The following is a 27736-nucleotide window of genomic DNA, read 5'->3' as shown; positions in this document are numbered from 1 at the left end:
TCTAATTTAGCTTGTCTGAAGAATCGCTCCCCATTGACACCACTCTATGCTAAATCTAAATAGATTCTAGTGGCGTTGGTGAAAAATTCCTTATTTGGAGGTAGCCTCAGACATAACATGATATCCCCCATCTCCTTGCTGACTCAGGAGACCTGGTTGGGGGGAAACAGAGTCTCACTATGTAGCCCAAGATAGCCTCATCTCCTTGGGCCTCTAGCTCCAAAACACAACAGGATTACAGGCATACACCATCATACACGTTCACACTTTAGCTGACGGATTGTTAATTCTTTGACAAGACGGCTGAGGGATATCTGAATGGCTTACAGTAATGCTCCCAGATCCAGCATTTTAAGTTCCTATATCTACGTAGCATCACCTTAAGCAATCAGAATTGTGTTGCTCTATTGTCCCCGCATTGTCATAAGTCAATGTCACCACATGTGCTCACATCTGCCCTCCCATCAGCTACAGAGAGCCTCTTTGTAGTGTTATTTATGCATCTCATCAGCACATAAGTCCTTCCTGAAGACAGAACAAAGCCATAGACAGAGCAGTCTGGTGTTGTGATGCCTGTGATTTAGGGTAAGTCTCTTGCCTACTATGAGCTACTGTTATCTTCATCTTCAAAATAGGACAAGGTCCCAAGGTCAATGGCTTGCCATGAAGATTCAGTTTGAGTGTACAAACAAGAGTGTAGTGAAACTGACCCCAAGGGATTCAGGGTACAAGATATGTTAGTGATAGTTGACAGACACTGCCACTTATACAACCACCCATGATGAACAGCATTGGATCACAACCCAGGGTGACAATGGGCTATTAGGAATGTAGAAAAGAGTAGCTGACCTGAGCTATGGCACCAGACTGTTCACACATCCTCTGTAAAGAAGAGAGGATATTTAGGAGAATTTCCCCTCCTCAGACCTTCTACCCCACCACTCTATCCTGTTAGACACAAAAACCATCACCCCACTCCTTTCTAGTGTCTCCCTCCAAAAGAATCCCGATGGCTCAAAGTAAGAACCAAGTTGTCGGCGTCTGTATCACCAATGCATGATCCAAACCCATCAAAGATGAACCTGTTTCCTTCAAGCCCCAAATCCTCAGGACGCCTACAAGATCCTCAATGACCCAGGCTTCCTCCACCTTGTACAAGGTGGTGACATCAGACTTAGGAGTTCAAATCCTATCTCTACTACTTACAGGTTGTATGGGTATAGAGCTAGCTAACCTTTTGTGTTCCGATGGCCTCTTCTACAAAGGAAGGCTAAGGGCATCCATCTCAGTGGATGGCAAAGGTTTAGTTAGGACAGTGCCTGCTGCATGGTAAGTCTCATCTAATGTTCTTATCCCCATTTCCCTCATCTTTAGCCAGCTAATCTATGTCTCCATCACATCTAGTTTAAATAGCACTTCATCAGGAAAGCCATTTCCCACTAGATTGGACCATTTTGTATCTGTGTGGCCATTGAAAGTTCCTCTCCTCCGGCGAAGTGGCTCGCACCACACTCACCATGAACAGTGAGCTGTCTGTTCTCAGTGAGGCCAGAGGCCCCAGGAGCTCAACCAGGATAGCCTTTCCTGGACAGTCCAGGTTTGCACCCATTTTCTCAGTGTGGTGAACTGGATTGGTGTTCAGTTAGCATTAGCTCCTCTGAGAATCATGCTAAGTCATGTGATCTACCTTAGCCAATGGGAAATTAGTGATATGGTGATAAGCACATGTCTCTGGAGCCACTGCATTTCTGCCTGGCTTTCCCCTGTACCTCTGTGGTTCTTCGCAAGGAGGACATGCCCAAGTAGTAGCTGGTTTCAGCAGAACATGAGGATATGTCAAGAGCTACACAATCTGAAGCCTGGAGCAGAGGCTACTGACCCTCAATCTGAACAGAGATGAGTGTGATCTTGCTGACTCTGGGGTGTTTCATTAGGCAGCTTTTAAGGTGACAACTGCCGCCTAGATCTCTCAGTGTTTTTATGCAGAGAATTTACTTTCACACACATGTACCCCAGAATAGAAGACAATCACTCAAGGCAGATACATACTTGTCTTGTCTGTTACTGAACCCTCAGCCTGTAAAACACTGCCTGACACAGACAGCACTCAGTAAAGACACTGGATTGAACTGAGCAGAACTGTAAGTTCTCTCGGATCTCTTTCCCACAACACTGGGTCTTCATCCCCGCTGGCTGGATGGTGAGCAGTCTGAGTGTGGGGGTCTGGCCTTTCACCTTGCTCCCATTGGGGTGCTCCTGCTGTTTCCATCTGGCTGCTGGATCACCAGAGGTCTTGACTTAATCACTGAAGAAGCCAAACCCTCAGAGGCAGGCCACTTTATCCAAATGGGACACAGTCTCCCAGGCCTGGACAAAAGTGGGAAACAAGAGCTGTGGAGCAAATGTGAAAAGGTCAGATCCACAGCACGAGAACACTGCACAGAGTAGCAGGCGGAATGTTCAGGAAGTTTAATATCTCCAGCAAGGGAATGAAACAGCCATTGTCTATGGTTGATGTGTGTCTTTCTGTGGGCTACTTACCTTCCTGGTCCAGAGCTGAAGGCTGCACAGACTATCAACCCAAGTGATTGCCACCATTTTGTTAGAAGAGCTAAAGGCTAGAAATTGTGCTTTTTTTTTTTTTTTTTTTTTTTTTTTTTTGCCTACCATTCTCCAAATGCTAAGTGAACAGTGCAAAACCCCAGGACTCTCTCCCCCTTCCACTCAATGACTACATCCAGCTGAATGTAGATCCAGTGAAAGAAACGGTGAAGGCAACAGTTCTGAACCCAAGGGTTTCTCCAGGTCCTTCTCTAGGATGTGACTAAGGCTGAGTCCCACAGCTCTTTCTGATCTGCACCAATGATGTGCCAGTGGCAGACAGCAATCCCTGGCAGCCACCCAACTGTCAACATTTTTGAATACCTTTAGATAACTCAGGAAGTTACTAGGGGACAACAATCTTCTAGGCAAGAAACATGAAGATTTTTTTTTTCCTTATATACTATTTGCCTTTTGGAGTCTGTGATTTCCAGACTCACAAAATGCTGTGGTTTTCCATTTCTAAAATGGAGGCAAGTGTCTGTGCCGAAAGCCCTGGTGTGCCGGGCTAATTAAATTTAGCTATCTTGTGGTTGTTGTTGTAACGTGTGTTCTGCCTGTGTTATTCAATGTGTTAAGATGGTTTCTGTTGATGTTGGTTACATACCCATGTGGTGTGGGTGGAGAACCTCACTCCAGGGAATATCATTAGCAGAAGTGGGGAGCTCAGGGGTTCCAGAGACATGCAGCAAAACAATGGCTCCTGGGATCAAACAGTTGGGCCGTGTCCATGGTAACACATCTTGATGCTGGTACCCTCATTACCCTCATTTCTCCCAGGGCAAAATGAGTCCCTCAAATTTACCTGAGATTCCCTCCCTGACTCTCACAAACAGAATTACAGTTGCCTTCACATGGCCCAGGGGTCTTCGAGGATAGTGATGCAACTCTGAGGGAGAGAAATCCCTATATGCCTAGGAAGACTGGCCCAAGATTCCCCAGGAGAGAGAAGTAAAGAAAGGAACCTTTACAGACATTCTCATCCTTAACTGGAAGATGGGAGGACAGTGAGCTCTGAAACCTGCCAGCAATCCTCTGTTCTGCCACCTCTCCAGATTCCAGTGATGCCTCGAAAGCATCTCCCTGCTATCCATTGTCAGAGTCCCTCCTAGATCTAACCCTCTTTCCCCATGCTGTCTTCAACTTCTCCTCCAGCCATTTCTCTCAGTTCCCAATATTTCAACTGGGCCTTTCTGCCTGAGCCCACTGTGTGGGTCTTTTGTTTTCAATATCCAAGCCTATCTTGGCCCCCAAATTACAAATCTTCCTTCCCACTGAAGGTTTTTTCCTCTTCTTCAAACTTATACATAATCCCCAAAACTCACCTATATGACTTCTCCAATTAAAACCTCCCACCACTTTGCCCCAACCATGTTGTGTACCTGATACATGTTTGGTGGGATTCATAGTTCTGTGCCCTGTATCAGAAGCTCTCTCTTAAGACCTTGCGTCTTGTTATCATATTTCAAGATCCCCATCTCCCCTCCTCTTGGGGGCTTCAACACTCAGTCTGAAGTTCTACATCCAGCAGACCCTGGAAGCAGACACTGACTCTTGCCTTGTCAACAGGCTCTGGGCTGTTTTAAGAAGTATCTTTGATAGATTGTGCTTCTTGTGAGTGCCCCCCCCAAAGCAAGCAAGAAAGATAAGACACAGTTCTTCATAGTCAAGGTACCCTATTATTTCACATCTGAGGTCACTGGAGCCACAGAAACATCAAGTTACTTGATTGAAAAGCAAAGTCATTTCCACCAAGTACGGTCCCTCCCCGATCCCCTCACCTTGCAGGAGCTAGGCTCTATATGGGACCAGGGAAGCATCTTAAGATTATACACAGTACTAACTAACTTAAGCTCTGACTACTGAAGCTGCAACTAAGACAATGCAGTAGATGAGATTCTAGAAGGGAAACCATTCTCTTGGCCAAAGAGCAAATTGGCAGATGGCAGCCTGACCATATGGAGGCAGCCAGAATAAAAGATGGTAGAACCAATGAGCAACCAGAAACATGACCTCTGAGGTGGTAAACTGTCCTCCCTGAGCTCAAAGGGCAATGTGTATGAAGACAACGCCTCTTAAAGTAGAGCTGGACTGAAGTCAACACACTGTTTGTAATTAGATCACGCCATGGTTTTTCTGAGGAGACTGACAATTGAAGGGGTTGACAGGATGACCCAGCTAGCCTAACATCTGCTGGCTGAAGCTGTGCACCACTTCCCACCACACGGTACAATGGAAAGAACAAGTTACAGATTTGGATCTGATGCTTCATGAGCTTTCTGTGTATTCTCAGGAAGCCTTTACGTCACCAAGCTCATTACACTTATCACAAAATAGAGGCAGTAATGCCCACCGGGCAAGGCTGCTGTGGGGCACAGAGGTCACAGAGGTTAAGTGCAGATAAAGATTCGTGTAACGTTCTCCACTTCAGGGAGTATTGTAATCTCTCCTCGGGGGAAAGGATAAGTGATAGCTTTAGGTAAACAGATCTGTAGCTATCGGCACTGTATTTGTACACTCTAAATCCCTCATGGTCATACCGTGGAAGGCAGGACAGATGCTGTGTGATTCCATTCTAGCTGAGGAAAGTGCATCTGGAGCAAGGATGGGTTGCCCAAATATTACACCACCCAAATGTTGCACCACTTGGAGGAAAGCTTGAGTCAAAATGGTGCTTTTCATTCTTTACCCATTGCTTCCAGACTGAAGGAAATCCAGGGGTGGGACCTTGAGGGACTGATGAGACATACAGGTCACTCTATCCATCTCCTAGTTTTACAAAGAGCAGCCTCGCTCCTTCCCCTTATTCCTCTTTGAGTAGGAAGCTGTTAAGTCTGCATCCTGTAGATGCTTCTCCAAGTCTCTGGTCTTGGTACCTTGTCTTCTGTTTAACACTTGTAGCCTGGTAGTTTTCCTTGAGTGTACTGGCCTGAGTTGGACGTATGACACAATAAGTCAACCAGTCAAGTGGCCATGACTTGGCTTCTAAATTGTTTTCTGGGACTGTTCAGAATCGCTGGTGCTTCAAAACACAGAATCCCAGCCCAGTCACCCCCAGCAGTCTTTGCTCACAGCCCTGAGCTCATCACCACAGAAGACTGACTATTCTGGGAGTCAGTTCTGTCACGATAGTTTCCATATTTTGTCTTCATATAGCCTCCTAGCTATTTTTTTTTTTTTGAAGATTTCTCCAGCCCTCTGTCCCTTATATTTTCCAGAAGAATCCAGAAGCTATCAATAAGCCTGGGGATTTCATTTTGAACTTGGATTCCTTGGGAGTAGGGCCATACTTAGTCTCCATAGCCACCCACAATGGCTGACTACATATGTGTGTGTTGGCTTTGCCACACCAGGGGAACAGTGGGTGCAGCCCTATCTCAGGTTCCTGGGTCCCTCCTGAGAGTAAGCATCATGCTGGGGCTTTTAGAAGAATCACTGTCATAGATGGAAATGTGGAAAGGGCTCAGAATGTTTGTTATTGTTTTCATGGAAGAAACTGATCAGTTTCCTGAAACTGATAAAGGGACAGTGACTATTTTCAAACACATAAAAGTTTGATCTACATAGTAAGAGTGCATTATCTTTGTATCACTGTGGCAAATGTGTGAGAGAGTCAACTTAAAATGAAGGAAGGTTTGTTTTGGCTCATGGTTTCCAAGGTTTCAGCCTGTGGTCAGTTAGTTGATTGGTTCTGTCTAGCTTCTGTGATAGTACTATTCATCATTAAAGGAGTGAATGTCAAAGAAAACTATTCACCTCATAGCAGGCAGGAATCAAAGAAACATGAAGGGACCAGGATCCCAATATCCCCTTCATGGCCATGTCTTTTGTGGGGCAACCCATTCTCTTTTGGGGTAATGACATGACTGCTGCAAGCTAGACACTAAGCCAGCTCCTAAGTGTTCCACCTCCTCCCGATAGCACCGTGGCTTGGGATAAAGGATTTCGCATTATGGAATGGGCATGAGCCCTTTGGGGAGATAAGAATGGGATACTATGGCAGGGAACTATACTGCAAAGGCCTGTGTTGGCACTGGGAATTGGTGGGACCGGTGAGGAGGTGTATTCCTTCCTACTGGGAAGAAGTTGGGTCACAGGGGAAGTGAAGTTTGATGAGAATATAGCAGCTTCAGCCCCTTCTGGCGTTTCTCAGCCACCATAGGTGAACAGGCCTCCTCTGCCCCATGTTCCCTCCATATGTGTATGTAAGGCCACATTAAATCCAAGGGTCCCGCGCAACCATGGAGAGGAAGCTGGGAAACTGTGAGGCAAGTAAACTTTTCCTACTTTCAAGTTGACTGTCAGAGGTATTTCATCTCAGTGATGGGAAGCTGGCTAACAAGAGGCTATTCTTGTTAGAGGGGATATTGCAGAGTTCTGGTTTTCTTTCCACAGACTTGCTAGTGCCTAGAAACCTTCAGCAGAGAAGCAAGCTGCCCTAGGCTAGGTGCTCCCTATTAGAAAGAGAAGAAAAAAGAGACACCACTTCCACCGCCTTCATCATGCTTTTGCTTAATGCTGCTGCAAAGAGAACTCCTCATCCCTTCCTTCTAAGGTCAAACACTAAAGAGGCTAACCTGTAAGCTTCATATCACCACCATGATGTCATGATTTGTCCAGGGATTCTAATGCCGAGGAGGCACAAAGATAGTCTGCCATATTTGTTCCAGACATCAGCTAGTTCCCCCAAGAAGTAAGACGTGAGTTCCAAGGGCAAGGAGCTGGTGATCCAGAAAGCTCCTTCTCCACCTCTTCCCATGGAATTCTGGGTCATAATGGGAGATGTAAGTAGCCTGTTGGTTCCTTAGAACCCAACATCTGTACCACATGACTGATGCTACTGGAAGGGTCAAAGTTTGGTTCAAAACAAGAGATGCCATCCATGGACAGTTACTGTGAAGCAAGGGACTTAGAAGTCTTGGGCTGTAGCTCTACACAGAACCTGAGAACATCAGACCCTAACAACTGTGCCCATGGGTCAGCCAGAAGACCAGCAGCAGCCTTCCCTCAGTAAGGGTCCAAATCAGAACCAGCTAGCACATCATGGAGGAAGGGGGAGAAAGCAGGTTGCAGTGGAGCCTTTTTCATGATTGAAATTAACCAGCATCCCGATCTACCAGACAGACCAGAATGTACGGCTGGGACCCTTCTTGTCCTTCTTGGCTGTGTTACTGCATCCAGCAGCTGCCCACTTTCCTCTGCCTCATCCTCTCTCACACCCTCAGTGATGAATGTCTGTATCATTTTCTCCAGAATCAGCAAGCACAATATCCTCCTAGGTACAAGGTGTTTTCCAGTAAAATACGACCTCCTGATGCTTAGACCCATGCAAGGTTCATAGTGCTTATCACCACCAACTCTCCTTAGCCTCCTCTTCTGGAGCCAGACTTCCCTTCCTCCCAACCCTGCTAACTCACAGGGCTGAGAAAGGGACAAGGGACAGGTTGACACAGAATCCTAAGAGATGAGGTCTGTAAGTCAATCGTGTGAGCTGCCCATCCCCAAACAAAAGCGATAACAGACCTAGCTTTCTGTCAGTGTGATTTTTCAGCCATAATTGCAAGCTAAACAATGTATCCATATATAGGATTGCAGGCTTGCGGTAAAGATACACCCTTTAACACCAGCCCTTCAGAAACCAACAATTCTGATCCAGTGCCCTCCTCTTCCCGGAAGTCTGCCCCTACTCTGCTAGGAGCACTTACACTCCCCATGCTGCCCCATATATTAGGTATGTTTGCTATTATGGTCTTAATATGCCCCACTTCATCCTGTCTTGCACATCCATCTCCCTATAGAATGGCCAAGTCTTGAAAGCCATGGGCTTTACTTTAATCATTATACCTTCCCGTAAGGCTGAGCAAAGATACTTGTTCATTCTAAGCATCAGTAAATGTGTACTGCATTAAGATGATTGACCTTTTAAAAACCCAGGTAAGATTCAAGGAGGAGACAGTGGGGCTCAGGAAATAATTAATTGTGAGTTGATCAACATTTTCCTCTGTAGTTTCTCCTCCAAACCAGCTGTGGCCTTCCCAAATGTGGCCTGCCCTGCCAGGAAACTTCCTGAAAACGGATGTGGCCAGGCCTGCCTCCCTCTTGAAGGGGAGTTTATTGCTATTATTATTATTATTATTAGTGTGAGTGTGTATGTGTGTGTGCGTGTGTGCACGCGCGTGCATAGCAGAGATTGGGAGATGCCACAGTATGCATGTGGAAGTCAGAAGATCTATAATTTTTAATGATTGTATTAATTAATTCCAAACAATTTTCCATCGCCATTGCACCATCTCATATAATTACAAGATTTTAAGATGGGCACTTTGGTCTACACCCACAATCCCGGAATTTGGGAGGTAGAGGCAGGGAAAACAGAAGTTATAGGTCACAGTGAGCTTTGGCCTGGGATATATGAGACTGTTCTTAAGAAAAAAAGGAAGGGAGGGAGGAAGAAAAGGAGGGGAGAAGGGAGTGAGGGAAGGAGGGAGGGAGGGAGGGAGGGAGGGGAAGGGGAAAAGACAGTTGTATGGTTGGTTCTCTCTTTCCACCCCTATGTGAGTTCAGGGACTGAACTTGGGTTGCCAGGCTTCCATAGCCGTCCCCTTTATCTGTTGACCCATCCTGACAGCCCTTCTGGGAGGAGCCTGAATGGGTTCTGTCTCAGAGAGGTAAACTGAGGCCCAGATATGAAGAAAGATCAGATTGCACAGTCTGCTGTGAGATGTCCCTTAGGATACAAGACAAGGACCATGACGAAGCCTGTAAGTAGGAGGTGGGTTCTGCCAGGTCACAGTGAAGCTGGTTAGAGCTAGGGTTTGCAAATTGTGGACTCTGTAGCAAGATGGGGAATATGGCCATCCAAAGTCTCTGGATATTGTTCCCGCATAGACATTATGTTGAGATCATTATGGAAACTATTCCATGTCTCAGTGTTTCAATCCTGACCCTGATTTTAGCTGCAGGAAGCCTCATCCATGAGGACATTGTCACTGGAGATAGGAAAGAGGGAAGGATGTCTCCTCAGCAGACTTCAGTAGGGGACACAGCTGTTGGACATAGTGGACGTTCTCTTTTCCTCAGCCATGGGCACTGCCCCCAAAGTCAACATGTTAAATTCTCTAAGCCTAGCACTTCTAGAACCTTCTCTTCCTCATGCTAACAAAGCTAGGCAATAACTCTCTCTCTCTCTCTCTCTCTCTCTCTCTCTCTCTCTCACACACACACACACACACACACACACTATATGTATACTTGTCCATATATGCTGATGAGATATCAGTTTCAGCAAAGTACAGTCAAGAGCAAAATCTAATTCAGAAGATATTTAAAGACATATGCCTGAGACATAGGAAGATCTCAAGATGAAGAAAATCAGCCCATGAGCACACATCAGTTCTTGTGAAAACATAAGTTTTGGCTCTGAATGGTTATAGGTTCAGACCTGTACAAACATAAAAGACCTTGGGTCTCCCAGTCACCCTAGTACATAAAGGCAGCTTCCTGCTAAGTCATCGAAGCTTGACACAGAGCAATGAAGGCAGAAGCCTACGCCCCCCATGAAGATCCTCTCATCCCCTAAGGGGGCACAGGGTCATGTGTCTGCCTCAGGCTTCACCCATCTTATTCTTGGTCATGAACTGTTTCTGCTCGTCAGAAACTCCCAGCGAGATCTTCTGAGTTGGGTTCCACGCATGCACCTGAGTCCCTGCCAGATCCCTACCTAGGAAACATTCCAGAAAATTCTTGCAAGTGTGCATACTCATGCAAGGTCTTCAGGCCACAAGTGTTCCAGGACAAATGCAGGATCCAGCAGGGAGAGCCCTACTGGGCTGAAGAGACCATCCACGGTCTCATAGTACAGCCCGCTGGGCACCAGTGAGTGCAGTTCATAGAGACAGAGGGTATTTGCATAAGGAAGGGCATGTTGCCTCCCCTCTATAATATTCAGCTTCCTTTAAGGGACAACCCCAGGCATCAAGATTAGACTTCAAGGCCTTTGTTGTCAAAAGAGAAATAGTTCCAAGTCTTTCAGCAGGCAGCACACACCAGTGTTCTAGAATGTGCCAAGCCAGTGTATAAATTTTCATCCATCTTCCAAGCCAGGCTACATGAGTGCAAGCCTCTTCATGAGGCATGAAGACACTTCACCACCCATTAGTAAATAGCAACCACACAAAACTACCCCAGTGGCTCAGAGTGGGGAGCCACAGCTTAGCCTCCATGTGCCAAGTGGGTCTTGGCAGGTGGTAGCAGAAGAGAAGACAAGAAGCAGAGAGAGAAATCATGCTAAAGAAGTATCTTTACGATTAGCAAATGGGAAGCCAGGTGGTGATGGTGCACACCTGTAATCCCAGCACTCAGAAGGCAGAGGCAGGTGGATCTCTGAGTTCCCAACCAGTCTTGTCTACAAAAAGAGTCCCAGGATAGCCAGGGCTACTTTTTTTGGGGGAAAAAAGGAGGAAAACAACAAATTAGCAGGGATAATGGAAGTTCTGGAGCTTTGTGGTCCTAAAGATGAGGCAGAGGCCTTCAAATCAGATAAATTAAGACTCATTTGAGAGGAGTGTGGAGTAGAGGGTTCATTGTGGAACTCACAGAGGGAAAGGGCTGTTTCCCATGTGTCCCATCTTAGTCTTCCCTTTACGAGCTCTCTGAGTATCTGCCTGTGGCTCCTGGGGAGCCTGCCCCTTCCCTCTCCTGGATACTTTCCCTGGTGCCAACCCTTCACTTTCCAGCATTTTCCTGAGATGTGATGTCCTCAGGCCACAGGATAGGAAACTGCCTGCCCACTCCCCACACACACTACAGAGCATTTGCCTGAACTTCTCAGCACCTCTAGGCTCAGCCTTCCCTCCCTTTCCCACCAAGGCTGCCTGTCCTGAGGACACCCTCCAGCTTTGCTCTGGTTCCCAGGGCCCAGTCTAGACAGAGCTGAGTTCTCCAAATCTGCCAACCCAGGAACAGGGCTCTGCCCCCGAGGTAATTCTTCCCCAGCGGATGAGGTTGCTTCGGTAGCCAAACCTCAGTACACATTGGAGTCATTTCCCACTTAACTGGCAGGCAAATCACCTGAAGTCTCTGGGGGGAGAGACAGGACTTTCTGGAAGGGAGAATTTTTGTTTTTCCCTCATACTTTTAAAAACAAACGGGGTAGTTAGACAAAACAGGCGACGGAGGTGGGTGGCCACTTGAGATGCCAAGAGAAAGAGATCAAAGCCCACTCTGAATGGAAGAAGCAGACTTGGTGTGGCCCCAGGAACAGTCTAGGTGGCCCATGCTATGAAACGAAGGCCGGGAAACAGAGCTTCTGGATGATGAGCCTCCCTCAGAGTCACCCCCACCCCTGCTCCCAGGCCCTAGCATTTCAGCTAACGATGCATCTGGAAGGAACACCTGCTTCTCCCAGGTCCTTGCAAAGGGACATGCATGGCAGTGCAAGGAGGTGAACCTGCCCAAACTCTGGCCCCATGATGCCTTCTCTCCCCTCTGGCTGGAATTCCTGCCATGGACTCAATCCTTCTGGCGACTGCCCCTTCCCCAAACCAGGGCAGTGGACCAGGAATGCTCTCTGTGTTTGCAACCTTGCTAATTAGATCATTAAAACCACCACAAGGGCACACGTGGGAGGGAGGCCATTATGTTGGTCTGTAAGCTGCAGCCTTCCACCTTTTCCAAATGGTTACCTCTTGCAAGTTAGTGCATAGATCCCTCAGTTCAGCCTCTCAGAATCTTGAATGCCAAGGAGGAAAAGAATGTCTCAAAGACCATAGGAGCATTTAACCCTCCAGTGCTGCCTCCCCACATTCTGTCCCGGGAGAAGGCTGATAGTATACACCAAGTTTCTAGATTCAGAAATCTAGAATTCAGAGTCTAACCACTTTAAGCTAGCCAGACCTACTGCATTATAGAAAGTTCTTTAAAGGAACTTTCATTGATGTTTTATAGAAGCTTGGGAAATTTCCAAGTTGCCAAAAAAGAGAGGGATGCCAGGACCCAGTCATTTTATAGGTTTAAAAAGTCATGAATAGTACTCAGTTTCTACCAAGCCCAATGATTTATCCCTTGTGATCTGTGATCTATCAGATCCTCCCCACAACACACACACACAGCATTGTGACTACTTGGGTACCATGCAAGGTTCTATTCCATCCCAGCCCTTTCCTTGAAAAGGAATAAGACAATTCTCTTTTATCCCCCGAAGAGCTTGCAGAAAAACTGAGTGTGATGCTCACCTAATGATGCAAGTCTTAGAACATCCACCTGTACCATCTTCTTCCCCTTCCATCCCCCAGCGCATCCCTGCATTACTTCCCCAACCATAAAACACAGAGCAAGGGCACACCACCCAGGAAGAGAACAGCCCTTCTATGTAAACAGCAGACTGCCAGGACCCAAGAGGGTTAACAGTGTTTTGGTTAGGACTTGCATCTTAAGCAACCCCAAAAAGTCCCCTCCCACACTCACCTGATGAGGTCAATGGGTTGAAATTTATAAAACACTCCATAGCGTGCCCATTCCTGATACAGCAGCTAAGCAAAGAAAATAGGAAGCCAGATTAGCAGTAAGTGGCTAACTGTCCATCTTGTTTCATTCAATGTAAAGTCAAAATGTTGTCCCCAAGGCACAGTTTCTAGAAGGCTCATGAAATGTCCACATAGGTATATCCAAAGGCAGAAGGCTGCAGGAACTGCCTTCTCCCTCCCCAAAAAATAGAGATTACCTATGCACAGCTAGAAACACTCGGGTACCTATCAGATGATGAGAGACATTTGCTTTGGCTCATTGATTTGTGACTGAATCAGATGAGGGTGAGGAGATGAGAACTTGGTCTGAGTACTTGAGTGACCACGAAATGGATGACTATAGAAAGAACAGGGTTATGGAGGCAGAAAGAGTTTACTTTAGGATGCTTTCTGGGTATTCCTATGGATGCTGAATAAGCAATCAGGTACAGAAATCTGAGCACAACGGACAGTCCAGGCTGGGGAAGCAAATTTGTTAGTTATTAGGAAGGAGATACGCCACAAAGTCATCATATCGCCAAAGGATAAAAAGTAAAAACAGCCCTGGACACTATCAGGGCTAAAGGACCAGGGGATGGTGAAGAAACAGTCTAAGGGGTCAGGCAGTGGTGCAGAAGAGGAACACGGTGTGTAACTAAGAGAAAGCTTTTAGAAGAAACTGGCATGCTCGCTGGAATGCTGCTAATGGGTCAGATGAGAATGGAGAATTGGCCATTGAAGTCTGTTACTTGGAGGTCACTAATTAATTACCTTCACAAAGAGAGGTTTCAGGCTAGAAGGAGGAGCCAAATCTGAGCAGACTGCCTACAAGGCATAGGCAATACTACACCAAACACCTCAGGCACCTTGCCTGAGCAACTCTGGCAGTTGAAACAGTTCAGTTTCAAATCCCTAGCTAATAAGCTTCACCAGTCACCTACCAATAAATCTGGTAATTTAGCAACGGGCTAACATCCATCCTCACATAGACAGCCACATGGGCCAGATACTGGTACTTAATCAAATAGTAAGTCTAGAACCGCCTGACAAAACCATTTCTGCTTTGTGGTAATTCTTATACTCTACATATCACACAGGATTCCAAAGGAAATCTTCCAAAGAGGACCTGTACTCTAACGAGCCTTAGCCTTCGAGATATCAGCTTGACAACAAGCCTTTTGCCTATGACCCTTTAAAGACACGTCACTAAAGCTGGAATCAGAACTAGCATTCCTACTTAAAGGCTATAGATTTTTATTGTCATGACATCTCCCAGAAATCATGCAGTCTGATGAAACAGGGTTCACCAGCAGTTACTGTTTAAAGGGGTGAGGTGCAACTGTTGGGGGGGAGGGACTCAGACACAAAGGGGGTGTCAATGATGCATGAAAACATCGGGAAGAGGTCTGAACTCCCAAGCCTTGACACCACTCATTCCAGAGTGATAACATCTGAATTTACTCCTGCTAATGTTAATTTATTTTTTCCTTGTCCTCTAAGGGTACTTCTACTGTCCTGGGCTTCCAAGAACAAAGCTTGGGTTCCCAGCACCTTGTTGTTACAGAGGCATCACTTATGTCTCCAAAGGAGGCTAGCTTTCACCAGTAGGTAGGATGACTCAAGCTCCCTTGAGGATAACTGGGATGTCACTGTCCATCTCATAGGCTCTGATCTTCAGAGCAAATTCCTCCCTGAGTCCTGAGTCCAGCTCAAACCTGAGGATGAGAACATACTTTTGCTGCTTGTCCCAAAGGGAAAAACTAAAAAGTGCTCTAAGAAGCCAGTATTGCCCCACTTCTGCTGGTATTCTGGTCCTGTTATCAGATACTTCCAAAGTCCCCAACTCAAGGAAGTATCTTCCATACACAGGTGATTATACCCATGGCAAGAAAGGTACTTGAGCTTAAAATCTTTATCTATAGATTAGATATAGATATAGATATAGATATAGATATAGATATATAGGTATAGATGGGGTGGAATGGATACTGAGTCAAGCATCATGAGAGCATCATATGGGCTGCAGGGACCCTGGCTACTTACATATGCTTCAATCACCTACATGGGAGACTGACAAAGAGAAGGTTCTGTAGATCCCCTCTCCCAAGAATATTTGTTCATATACAGAGAAGTGAACCATGATAAATTCCCATGGTCCCCAAGGGAGAAACACCCCTTACCTCCAGCCCCATGAGACTGAGCATGCTGTTAGTAAAGGGTAGGCAGACAACCATGGTAACTTGTATCGGTTTCTTTCACTTAATGCTACACCATGTTCTCTCCCCACCAACAGGTCAAACCTGTACATAAACCAGAAGCCACGACTCCTTATTAATGGAGGGGACCTTCTGCCATGTTCTCAGATGTGATTCAGACACAAGTGTCTGACCCCCCCCAAGCCTTTGTGACAGGGAGCAACCATCCCTGGGGGTTGCCCCTTCTGACAGAGCAAAGCACAGGAACAGCACATTCAGCTCCCCCAACCCAGGGGGCTTCATATCTGGCAGTGGGCCTCTCGTGTAACTATTTCATAAGACTATCAAAGAATTCAGGGGTTACAACCCTTTGCAATGATCCAGAATGGCAATTTGCTTCTCTCTGCAAGTGCCTACGGCAGAGGGCAGTCGGGATTTCCCTGAGTTAACTGTGTATGCCTGGGCTCTGTGATACTCCCAGATAGCCTGAGGTCCTCACCACCCAGCAGTAGGTTTCTTGGTCAAGCAATGGATAGTAATGACCACTTAAAGGGGAGAGACATGAAATCAGAGTGTAGGAGGACAGAAAATGGTCCAGTTGAGAGAGGTGAGATGGGGTGGGGGAATGCTTCCTCCTTTTCCTTTAAATGTGATGCAAGACTTTTCAGGAAATTAAACACCGGGGCTATTAGCATCAGATAGGAAACAGATGAGGCTGAGACATCACAATACTACAGCAGATTCCCCAGGCAGGCAGAGAGGGGACATGTGTAAGTAATCACGGCAGTATTTCTGGAAAAGACCTTTTATGTTTTTAATACTTAACACTTCATAACAGGGACTAATAGGCAGGATAAAAAAGAAGGCTGCTCGAAAGGCAACTTGGGGCATGAATGGTTTTCCAGACAACAGAGTTGGGGGCAGGGAATGTCTTGAGTGTTGATTCCTCATTCCTCCCTCCCCCTCCCACCCAACTTTGTTACACTAGAGGGACTGGGGGCTGGCCAACAGGACACCATGACCAACTGGTAGACCTACCCTTACCAAAGAGGCTGGGGCCATCCTTTATTTCATATACTTGGATGACCCCGTGGTCCCAGAGTACCATCCAACAAAACAAACATATTCTCAGAGAGTTTAGCAATGTATTATACAGTCAGGAGCTGTGGCTACCATTGGAGTGGCCCCTCTAAAGGAAGCAACATCCTTCCAACTGTAACCTCTGGTTCCTAGAATCCTGTCATATGCAGCCTACCAGAGCTTCCTTCTCCCTCTGCATTCTACTTTGTAATTTGGAAGTGGCTTGACTCTACTTGCCTGCCTACAGGACAGGAAAATGTGATAAAGATAACCCAAAAGAATCCATAATGGATGCCCATGGAGAAACCCACATTTTTGTTAGGGACACCAGAGTCAAAGGGATTCTAAATGCCTCTTGAGGGAGCAGTGTAGCCTTGGGTAATGTGTTCAGTCTCTGTCATGGTGTTCACACCTGTACATTATGGAAGCTTGACAGTGTCATTCAGTTTGTGCTCTGACCTTTGAAGGGTGGGATAAAGACTTTTGTGATGAGAAAACTTAAAATTGGATATGTAGATGGAACACTTGTGACACTGAAGCCAGTTCCACACCCATCCATAGTTTTACACACCCAAGGTCCTCAGTGCAGCACAAAAGAAGCTTACCTTTCTGTCATTCATGTCATCACCTGGACTGTCATATTCACCCTGAAGGGGAAAAAGAGATACCAGATAAAGTCAATGAAATCATCAAAGCCAGATGGGAAAGGATTTTCTTTTTTTCTTTATGTTTTTAAATTTTCTAATGTCATCCATTTCTTTCATTCTTATTTAAGGAAAGTCAGAAACCTTGCCTGGTCAGGAGCCAGTTTTAGATTTCTTAGTTACCACCTAGCAGGGTTCAACTAGAATAGCTTTTCACAGAAAATGTCCCCTTCTTGAGCTTTCAGGAGGGGCCCAGGTTAGCACTCTTAGCACATGCAATGGCAGGGTCTGGGCCTGTAGATGGGTTAACTCACATCACCCCATGCCATGCCATCCTGTGTCCATGACTGGCAGGACTTAAATCTATAAGCTCCACATCAAAGATGTCAGAACTTGGGAGGCTCCCATCTGAGAAACCCCTGCTGGTCAGATGCAAATGGCTGCATTGTGTGACAGATGTTGGATGATGGTGAAGTCAATGGGTATTTATTTTAAGGGCTGCTTAAGTTCTTCACAAGTTGTCCTGAAGAATTATTGCATTGCATAGTGGGAAGAATGTTACTTCCAGCCAAGGGGTGCTTCCCTTGTGTATTACCCAAGCCTCTGAGGTATCTCCCATGGCCATCCACATGCCTTCATTAGCAACTCAGCCGTGCATACTTTCAATCAACTGTATCCAACATCTCTATTTTCACACTTTTGACCAAAACAAAGATAAGGTATCAGGGAAAGCTCAGATGAAAACTCAGTGCCTCTTACCATCTGTGAATATGACTGCAAGGACAGTTTGGGACCTTGGCAAAAACTGAACCAGATATTACCTTCAGCAATGAGAAGTTTCCAGGGTTGGCAAAGGTGTCTCAATCTCAGGGTTCACCCCTGCCTTGTTTTGCCATATATTCACCTACCCCAAGACCCATGACTCCAACTTGGGAACACACTGGTAAAAATAATATTTACAGACAACCATAGCACATACCAATAATGCCAGCTCTCAGAAGCTGAATTAAGAGGCTCATGAGTTTGAGGCAAGCCTGGGTCATGTAATGAGATCCTATGTCGAAAATGGAAAGAAAGAAAAAAAAGAGAGGGTGAGGAAGGAAGGAAGGAAGGAAGGAAGGAAGGAAGGAAGGAAAGAAAGAGAGAGGGTAGGGGAGAGAGAAAAGAGAAAGCAAGGGGTAGGGAAGAGAAATGAGAGAGTACTTACATCATGAAGTGGGTAGGCAGCTTCATAGATATTGTTTGCTATCAGAGAGTTAATACCTACAAAATAAAGAAGATGAGAATAAGAACGCTAAACCAGGGCCTTCTCAACCTGTATTTTGATAAATATTATACCCCCATGTTCTTCTCAGCTGTCAGCCATTGAAATGATGGGGGATGTTCTTCTATATGCTGTGAATATACATTTCTCTTATTGGCTGATGAATAAAACTATTTTGGCCAATGGACAGACAGGATGTAGCCAGACAGGAAGTATAGATGGAGCTACCAGATAGGAGGTTGCTAGAAGGAGGAACGCAGAGAGTCAACAGGGAGACACCATGTAGCCACCAAAGAGGTAGTATGCTTAAGCATTACAAGTAAGCCACAGCCTCATGGAAATACATAGTTTTATAGAAAGGGGGTTAACAATTAAGAGAGAGCTAGACAATAAGAAGCCTGAGTCATTGGCCAAACAGTTTATAATTAATATAAACCTCAGTGTGTACTGAGGGGCAGCAGGGCCGAACTGTACAGAAACCTCCGTCATCAAACGGCTCCCAGTGTGAGGCCTGAACCCATGACCTGAAATTAAGAGTCTCATGCTCTAGCAACTGCACCTTCCTCTATACTCCTCCACCCTTCAGGGATCTTCCTCAAGCTTTGGTTCTTAGTATAAAGGAATGTTGTCCGTTTCCCAAATACCAGTGACATTTTCATATTCAATATATTGTCTGAACCTTCACATTCCTCCTATCCTCATATAATGATTAATCCAGCCACATGACCCTCCACACCACATGGCCACAAGCATCATTTGGGACCTTCTGTGTTTCAGATCAGCATGGGTGTGTGACTTTGACCATGATAAAATTGATATCAGTGTTTTCCATCTTTCCTCTTCACGGGTCTACATTGTTACGGTTATTGGCCTGCCTGCCTAGACTGTAATAGTCCTGAGGTCAGAGATACCAGCACAACAGTTCTCAAAATAAGGTTTAGGAAACGTTGTGAACCGTCTGACCCTTCCATAGCCCCCATACTGTGGAATGTTCATGGGTAGCAAGGTGGTGAACATCTTGTAATGTCACTGGCATTATTTGCCCTTTACTCTTCCTCTCACATAGATGCATAAAGGGACTTTGTGTTGTGTTGTGTCATGTTGCCATCCACTTGGCTAATGGAATATATGCTTATGCCTCCTTGTATTCTATGTATTTCTCAGTTTTAACTCTAGCACAATAAAACCTGGTCAGTAGAAACCACCTAAATAAAATACCTTGAGTGTCCCCCCAATTTATTATTTCTTTTATTTTTGAGATTATAATTATATCCTTTTCCCTTTCTTCCCTCAAAACCTTTCCATTTGCTTCTCCTTATTCTTTCAAATTTATGGCCTCTTCATTAAGTCTACATACATATATTTATGCATACATATACATATTCCTAAATACAACCTGCTCAGCTTGTATGATGTTACTCAGATGTATATTTTCAGGGATGACCATCTGGTATTGGATAACCAATCAATGTGTTCTTCCTTGAAGAAGACTATGTCTCACACCCTCATTTCCTAGTTGCCCGCAGTTGTTTATGCAGGGTTGAGGCCTCATGGGCTTTCCCCGTTCACATTGGTGTGTCTGTTGTTGTTGTCCTTGTCCAGCTCATGATTAGGCAGAGTCATATTGGTGAGACTTTATGGGTACTACTTTGACATTCCTAGGAGACATGGTCTTACAGCAAGATACAACAATTTTTAAAGAGCAAAGATGCCCTAAGATAAAAAGAAAAAAAAAAGGGAGGGAGGGAGGAAGGGAGGGAGGGAAGGAAGGAAGGAAGGAAGGAAGGAGGCAAACAAGCAAGCTACACAAGGGACTCATTGTTTACTCCTAAAACCACTTCTTGCCCGTTGCCTATAGCAAAGTCTACTAGGTGAATGCCAAGTGGATGGATGCTGCTGTCTCTCTGATTCCAATACACAGATAGTGAAGAGCTTCAGCTCATGTAAGGACATGATTATTTTCTTGTTTCATCCTTGGTTTTATTGAGGCTATAAAGTAGTGTGTATGTTCTGGTTAGGATGGGCTGACCCCGGTCACCGGCCTCCGGGTAGGAGAAATTGTATCTTGCCAGCTTGGAGTACTAAGATCCTGCATACCAGGGTCCACATTCAGTCTTGGAGAGAAAGAAAGAGGGGGAGGTTTCCAGTACCCAGTAATTTCCCTTTGGCCTTGCATACAATTACTCCTGAACCACTCCTTGCAGAGAGGCTGTGGACAGTAGTAAAGCAAAATCATGGAGTTCAGAGGAAAACAGCATGATGCCCAGATGCTGAGTGGTCTGTGTTGTTATTGGCTCTGCATCCACAATGAGGCTGGGACCTACACAGACATGGGCATCAGTGCATTATAATTCATCATGTTCTACCTCGTGTGTCCAGCTACCCCCACACATTCAGACACCAAAGAGGATTTCAAACAGTCCTCTCTTCTCCATTAAGTTCCCAAGTCTCGAACCTGGCCAAGATTCACTACAGTTCTAACATGCCACATATACCATGCCCCGCCCAGGCCCCACAGATGCTCCATAGACACAGCTACCTCCAGGGATTTGAAAGCTGAGTGTGTGGGTGTGCCTTCAAGAGCTAGTGGCCCTCTTGCAATTTCAAGTTTCCTCTTTGGGATTAACGTAAAACATGAGAAATAACTTTGGGGGTCAAGAGGAGCTAAGAGGAGAGCAGATGGGGGAGGGGTGCCAGGGGTGGACAAGCTACAGATTTGTTTTACTCGGAAGACTACAGTTTCAGCCAGAGCATCATTAATCAGTTCAAGAGCCCTAACCACAGCAATATGAAGCCACCCCACAGCAATCAAAGGAAGGAGAACCGAGTTGGGGGCAGCAGGGCTAAGGGGGTATTTCAAAGCTATAAACGTGCTGTCGACATGGATAGAGGCTGAAGAATCACAGGCAGGTAGGGCCCCCAGCACGGCCACACCCCAAGAATTACCTCACTCACAGCCCACAGATGGCATGGCAGCTGTACATGCCCCAAAGACAGTCCCCAACACTTTATGAGGGAGAAAAGGCAGGTGTTTCATGTTCCTTGCTTGGCTCTCCTGCTCAGTCTCAGCTCCTCTTAGCACAGTAGCCGGGTGTACGACCGACAGACACTGACTGACAGACTGACAATCTGAGCTCAACTGGCCTATCCTCAAAAGATCTCAGTCCCCAGGGTCTAAGCTGTACTCCCATTTCATTTCTGTCTCATATAAGCTCCACCTACAGGGGGCAACTCGTTTCCTCCCAGGACACTCGCTTCCTATTGTTCTGGGTCTTGCACAGCCTGTAACATGCATGGGTCAGAGGGGATCGACTGCACCTAGTTCACTGTCCTGACACTCCAAGAGGTGATAGTTGAAAAGCCATCGGCCCTTGGCTGCCCTTACTTGGTATCTCTTCTAGTCATCAAGCCCCCTCCTCCCCCAGCAACCATTACATCCTCCTCACTGCCTCATTTGGCAAGCCATCCTGATGAGGAAACTCTAGACTCCAGTTGATTAGTCTGTCTCCTCAGACAGGAAGTCCAGGCAACTGCTCTTTTGCCTCGGAGCAAAGACTTCTGGGTTATGAAATCTGAGTTATCCTGACTCAGATACGGGGCTCCCAAATGATGTAATTGAATGTTTCTCCATCACCCATAGCTGGGCACATTCCACAGGACACCTAGGTGGTAGCACATGGGTGATCCCAATCAGTGTGTTGCTGGGAAGGAAAGAGGGAGGACTCACACAAGAAGGGAGGACGGAGAGCAAGGCAAGCCGGACAGGGGGTAAGTCACAGCTTCCCTACCGAAGCAGGGCCACTCTGGCCTCTTCTTTCACTCCCAGACTTCAGAAACCAAGACTCTGCCCCAAACAAGCATGGAAATCAGTTTGAAAGAAAGAGAAAATAATCAAATGTTTTTCAAAAAGAGAAAGAATCCCTGCTTTGAAAATTTTTGATTTTTTTTCCCTTCCTTTTCAACAAAAATGGGCTAATTGGTTCCATCATGCACCATTCATGTGGCCACAGTGGTAACGCTTTCTTCTTCGGGATCACATATATACTCTTCCCTCACTGTATTAGGCACAGTGGGGGCAGGAGAGAGAGAGAGAGAGAGAGAGAGAGAGAGAGCAGGCAAAGCGCTAAGCCTTTGTCTTCTTACTCCAAGAATGAAGGCCATGAAGAAACAGAAAACTCCAAGGATATTTTCTTTCATTTCTCTCTAACCCCTAAAGAAAAGAAAAGCATCAATTCAAAGAAGGCATCAAGTCTGGGGTCGCACAGAAGGTCATCCCCAAAGTCACCAGCCCTGTCTCTCCTTCACACTTCCAGCCACTGCACACCTGCTACTTAGAACCCTAACTCCCAAAGGAAAAGGCACCAATTTATCATCACCCAAACATGGACCACACTTTAAACAGTCTGGGAGACTGGCCCAGCATCACCGCCCTTTTGCATCCAGAAGCATCAGAGCTAAAGACCACAGCCAGAATGGACTGAGGCTCCAACCATGGGTTACTGAACATGCGCATCCAGAACACGAGCCTTGCCTTTGGCTCTGCAGACTCGAAGGGAGAACAAAGTGCAGGACGTTATGGTCTGCCTCCCAGAGAGAGTCTCATTAAATCTACAAGTGCTGCTGGGTGGCAGGGAGCACAGCTCTGCTCCCTGCGGGCCAAGCTCAAAGGAAACTTTCATCCTTTGGGACAGGTACTTAGAGGAATGGTGCTGTCCTCCTGAAAACCCATTTGGTTTTGATTCCCTTCACAACAGGGCCCGCTCAGCCCAGCATTCTGCTTTCATCCCTATACTCCAGCCGGACATAAATCTAAACCAGAGCCCCCAGACGGCACATTTAACAGAGACTATATTTACCCATCACCAAATTGTCTTGACGTGTGCTTAATTACTTAAATGTCTTTAATCCCAGGCCTTTTCTTCTAACAAAATAGAAACCAGTTCAGCTGGATGAATGATAAACCAGATGTTTACAACACACACCATGCTCTGGCTCCGGTCAAAATAATTAAGACATCGTCTCCTGAGCAAAAGGGGAGATGCCCAAAGCATACATTCATTTCAATGCTCTGACACCAAATGTCCATGAGAACTTACCTTCATCCATCTATAATTTTCTGTCCATGGAAAGGCAATAATAACTTCCATATGAAGGAGCGGGAAAGGTGTTTGCCCTGCGATATGGTCAAGAAGGCTAGGGTTTCTCTCTACGGATAAGCATGCTTTAAAGTCATTGCATGATGGAGTACACATCCAGGGCCCTGGCAGCTGACCTTGGGAAATGTGACAGTGATTAAGGAGGCATGGCGGGGCTCGACCAAGTGTGTGATTGTTCACGTGCTGTTCCCACTAGGCAGAACCTAGCTTGTAAATACTGCTCATCTCTGAAGAGTGTGTGCATTAGCCTATAATCTCTCACTTGCAGGGGTGGAGACTAATGAGAAGCTGAGATGCTCCCTCTCCAAGAGGCTGATGGGAGAAACTTAAGTTAATGTGCAGGGGCTGAAGAGAAGGCTCGGTGGCTAAGATCTCGCACTGCGGTTACTTTCAGGACCCACACCGGGTAACTCTAACTTGAGGAGACTCAATGCCCTCTTCTGGCCTCTGTGGACACCGTGCCCTCACTTTGTCAAGGTCAGATACTCTTGTTTTGCCTTTTTTATGTAATAATTTCATTCCTCTCCAAAGAGGGGAGAATCAAAGGGTTGGGGACAGAACTAGCTGCAGTAGCTGGAGCGGTGCTGATTCATTTCTGTATGTGCATATGATAAAGCGTAGAAAATAACAACAAGAAGTGGGCTCCTTGTAGACAGGCTTGGTTACCCTTGGGTATTTCTGAGGACCAAGAGGCGGAACCTTCTGCAATGCTCTCCACAATCCTCGATGTTATTGGATCAAGACACCTGTAACAGCCCATCCAGCTGTACCTTTGTCCTCCCCCCCCCCCATTTTTTTTTTTTTAGCTAACTTGGCAGTTCCTAGCAATCACCTGAGTAGATTACTGACCATGCACATCCCAATGCTTTAACCCTACAGATTTCAGTGCATCAGCCATGAGATTTGGTGACTGGGTTGTAACCAGAACAGCAGGTAACTCTGATGCCATGGAGTACAGCTTCCCAGCCAACATATCCTGAGGTCATGACGCAAAGAGCTAATCCAGGAAGACAGGTGACGTCTAGTTACCCTCAGAGACTAATTTGAATCCTCCCAGTTGGCATTTTCCTTTCCCCCTAATTTGCCCATTCCCACCCTCTGAGGTGTATAGGTCCTGACTGTAGCCCTGACTCCTGGTAGAATGGTGGGTTCCTCCTCTGGCCTCATTGTCTTGTACGTAAAGGAGACCACATGGTCCCTTGGAATCACAGGTTCTAGTACATGTCAGAGCTAGATGAGGGTTTCAACAGCACTACAGAATTCCTGTTGTCTGATGGGGCAGAAACATGCAGGGAAGGAATGCAACTTGGTTGAGTTTCTCAGCTTGTTCATCCCAGAACTGGGGGGGTGGGGGGACCACTATTCCATCCATGCCAGTTTTGTGCCAACCATCCAGTTTCCCTTCTGGATATACCTCTGTCCTGCCCCATCTGATAGGAATAGACTGACACTGTCTGCAATCTCCTGCTTCACATCCCTCAGCGGGACAGAGGACAGAATTTAAACTCCTGACCTTCTATCTAGTCACCTAGCCACTTCTCCATGACCCAAGGGCTCTATCCTCGTATAGGTCTAGAGATTTGATAACTCTGCCACTCTAAGTTTCAGGTCATACCTTACAATCTCCACCCTGATTGGTGGTTAAGTGTCTGGCCTAGGCAGCCCTGATGTGTTGCTTCTGCTGCCAGGACCCTGGCTGACTCTACAGTTGCTGTGCCTAGTCCTCTGTCTTACCGGCCTTTCTTTCCTAGGCAGCCCCATGCTTACTCATCACCTCCTCTCCTGGAAGTCCCTCTCTGAGCCTCTTGTTTAAAATACACACACCCATCTCTAGTACATTTCTTTATTTCCTTTTCCATTTAAATGTGCATCCCTGTATGATGAGTCTGTTTTGTTTATTGACTTATACTCCATCTCCTTTTACAAGAATAGCAACTCTCCATGAAGGAGGATTTGTTTCTGTTTAATTTACTACTATATTATCCAGCTCTAGAATTTGAATGACCATAGTAGGTGCTCAAATAGTTTGGGAATGAATGAAAGGGTCATCTTCCAAGTCCTCTGGGAAACCTTTCCTGATTACTTCCACTGTCAAGTGATAGAATTATAGAACACGGGAGAAGAGTCAAGAAAGCTACCTCTAAGCCTAATGCTAAACCCTCACAGTGTGCTAGTCAGTAATTATGTTATGAATCTAGGTAACACTGGCTGGACTTGCTTCTCGTGGGGGTCTAATGAACCAAAAGAGCTAAAGAGATGAATGATCTTTGAAATGACCAATTATGCATGTGAATTCTGGCTGTAATAATGCCTCATTGGTTCAGAGATCTCCTACCTGCTTAGCTCCCACCACAGACACCCAGAAGCAAGGATAACTAATGCAAAACTCATAAAACCTACTCCCTGTGATGATACACGCTTTATCCACAGCAGGATCCTGGCAGCAACCCCTTCTTCAACTTCTCTTTACCAGAATTTTAAGGAGCTTGCTTGCCTGTCTCCCAAATGGCACTGGAAAACAGGAAAGCGTCAGCGAAGATCAGGGCCCAATGATCCTTTGCTAATCCATGAGGAAACACACACACTCTCTTATACGCACATTCACACAGTCACACTCACACACTGACACACATACACACTGACACACACTCATACATACTCGTAAAGTCACATGTGTTCTTTCTTTCCTCTCTCCATTCTCTCTCCTCTCTCTCTCAAACACACACTCACACACATACATACTTACCCAGTCACATGCACTCTTTCTCTCCTCTCTTCATTCTCTCTCTCTCTCTCTCTCTCTCTCTCACACACACACACACACACTTCCTTCATCAGTGGCCACCCAGAACAGCTTGCACACGAATTCACCTAGAGAATGCCTACTGGAGTCTACAGCCACATCACGTGAGCACACCCCATTCATCTGATCGTGGAAATCCAGCAAGTACTTAGGTGGAGAACAAAGGGCGCAGTAAGACAGTAAGAACTTTTGTGATCTGTTTGGGAAAGATTTCCACCTGAAAGGAAGCGGCTACAGGCAAGGACAACCACAAGACTGAGCACAGGTCCCTTTCCCTGTGCTCAGGGTTAAGTTTACAATACAACTGCAGAAACTCAAGAGCCTTATGGTTTCGATATTTATATTCTTTTTTTTTCCCTCCTAGTTTTGACATTCAATTTTAATTTGTGTTTTTCCCCTAGTTCTTATTTTTTTCATTTATTATTTATATTCGGGGTTGTTTTATTGTTTTCCTTGTAGGCCACTTTAGGAATGTTGTGGAACAAGGCAGAAATATAAATAAATCAGTACATGCAGCTTATATATAGGCTGGTGCTTTCCAAAGGCCGGCATCAATAGAGATGTATTGTCTACACAGAAAAAGAGTGATGGTACCAAGTGGGACAGGTGCTGAATTGCTGTTATCGTCATTGCCTCTTCCAGTTTCTAAGTTTTCAGTTAAAAACAATAAGAAAGAGACTGACGCGCTATACATGGGTCACAAGTATAACGACCATATGGAAGGCCAGACCCAAGGCCAAGGATCCAGGCCTGCTGTGCAAATATATCCTGTTCTCTCTTTTCCTCTTACATTTATGAGACAGCAGTTCTCTGGAGAAATGTCAGTCAGGTCTACCCATTTGTGCTTTTCTTATAAAACTGGAGAGATAGGAAAGAACTAAATACATCTCCTGGCTCAAAGGTCCATGTGATCTCAAAATAGCATTGTATTCTTCGATGTTCGACCCTATAGTGTTCTTGGTCGTTTCTGATCTACCAGTGGAGATTGCTAAGTTGGTCAAATAGCTCCAAAGGCTTGATTTTTTTTTCTTGGCCAGGCAAAAGTAAAGTCACTTGAGGATAAATATCCTGCCGGGCGTCGTTGGTGGCACAGGCCTTTAATCCAGCACTCGGGAGGCAAAGGCAGGCCTGGTCTACGGAGTGAGAATCCTTCCAAGTCCCCTTCCGCTGAGAAGCACAGTTCGACCATCCCTGTTTACAATGCAGCAGCTCCTGTGCAATGAGCTGGCTCTCAGCCCCACCCTCACTCCACCACTGGCTCACAGTGCTCCAAAGGTAGGAGGGACAGGGCAGCCAAGCTCTAGGTCCACTTAAAACAACTCCAACTACTAACATTCAGCTCCGCACAAGGCTCCTGTGTTGTCTGCCATTTGTAATTGGTGATAATTCCTGGCACACCACTGTCTCCGGGAGCCAGGAAATTGATGCTGGATAATTTCTTTTGACGCCGAGAAGCAGGTCTGAGCGGTAATTGCTTCCTGCTTGGTGCTC

The 27736-nt window shown here is 45.9% G+C and overlaps 1 protein-coding gene across 1 annotated transcript in view; it reads right to left on the bottom strand.

The window, feature by feature from the left end:
• Nucleotides 1-27736, bottom strand: part of Ano2 (anoctamin 2) — a gene marked incomplete at its 5' end in the record, with an annotated part of 300185 nt that overhangs the window by 185415 nt on the left and 87034 nt on the right. The window contains 3 exons of the mRNA XM_051173071.1: nucleotides 13066-13130; nucleotides 16984-17025; nucleotides 18230-18285. Coding sequence (XP_051029028.1) covers nucleotides 13066-13130; nucleotides 16984-17025; nucleotides 18230-18285 — 163 coding nt within the window. The remainder of the gene's footprint in view (nucleotides 1-13065; nucleotides 13131-16983; nucleotides 17026-18229; nucleotides 18286-27736) is intronic.

The sequence above is a fragment of the Phodopus roborovskii genome, unplaced genomic scaffold (genome assembly GCF_943737965.1).
Source record: "Phodopus roborovskii unplaced genomic scaffold, PHOROB, whole genome shotgun sequence".
NCBI classification, from domain to species: Eukaryota; Metazoa; Chordata; class Mammalia; order Rodentia; family Cricetidae; genus Phodopus; species Phodopus roborovskii.
The sequence above is the reverse complement of the archived record's forward strand: the minus strand, read 5'-3'. Positions and strand labels throughout refer to the sequence as shown.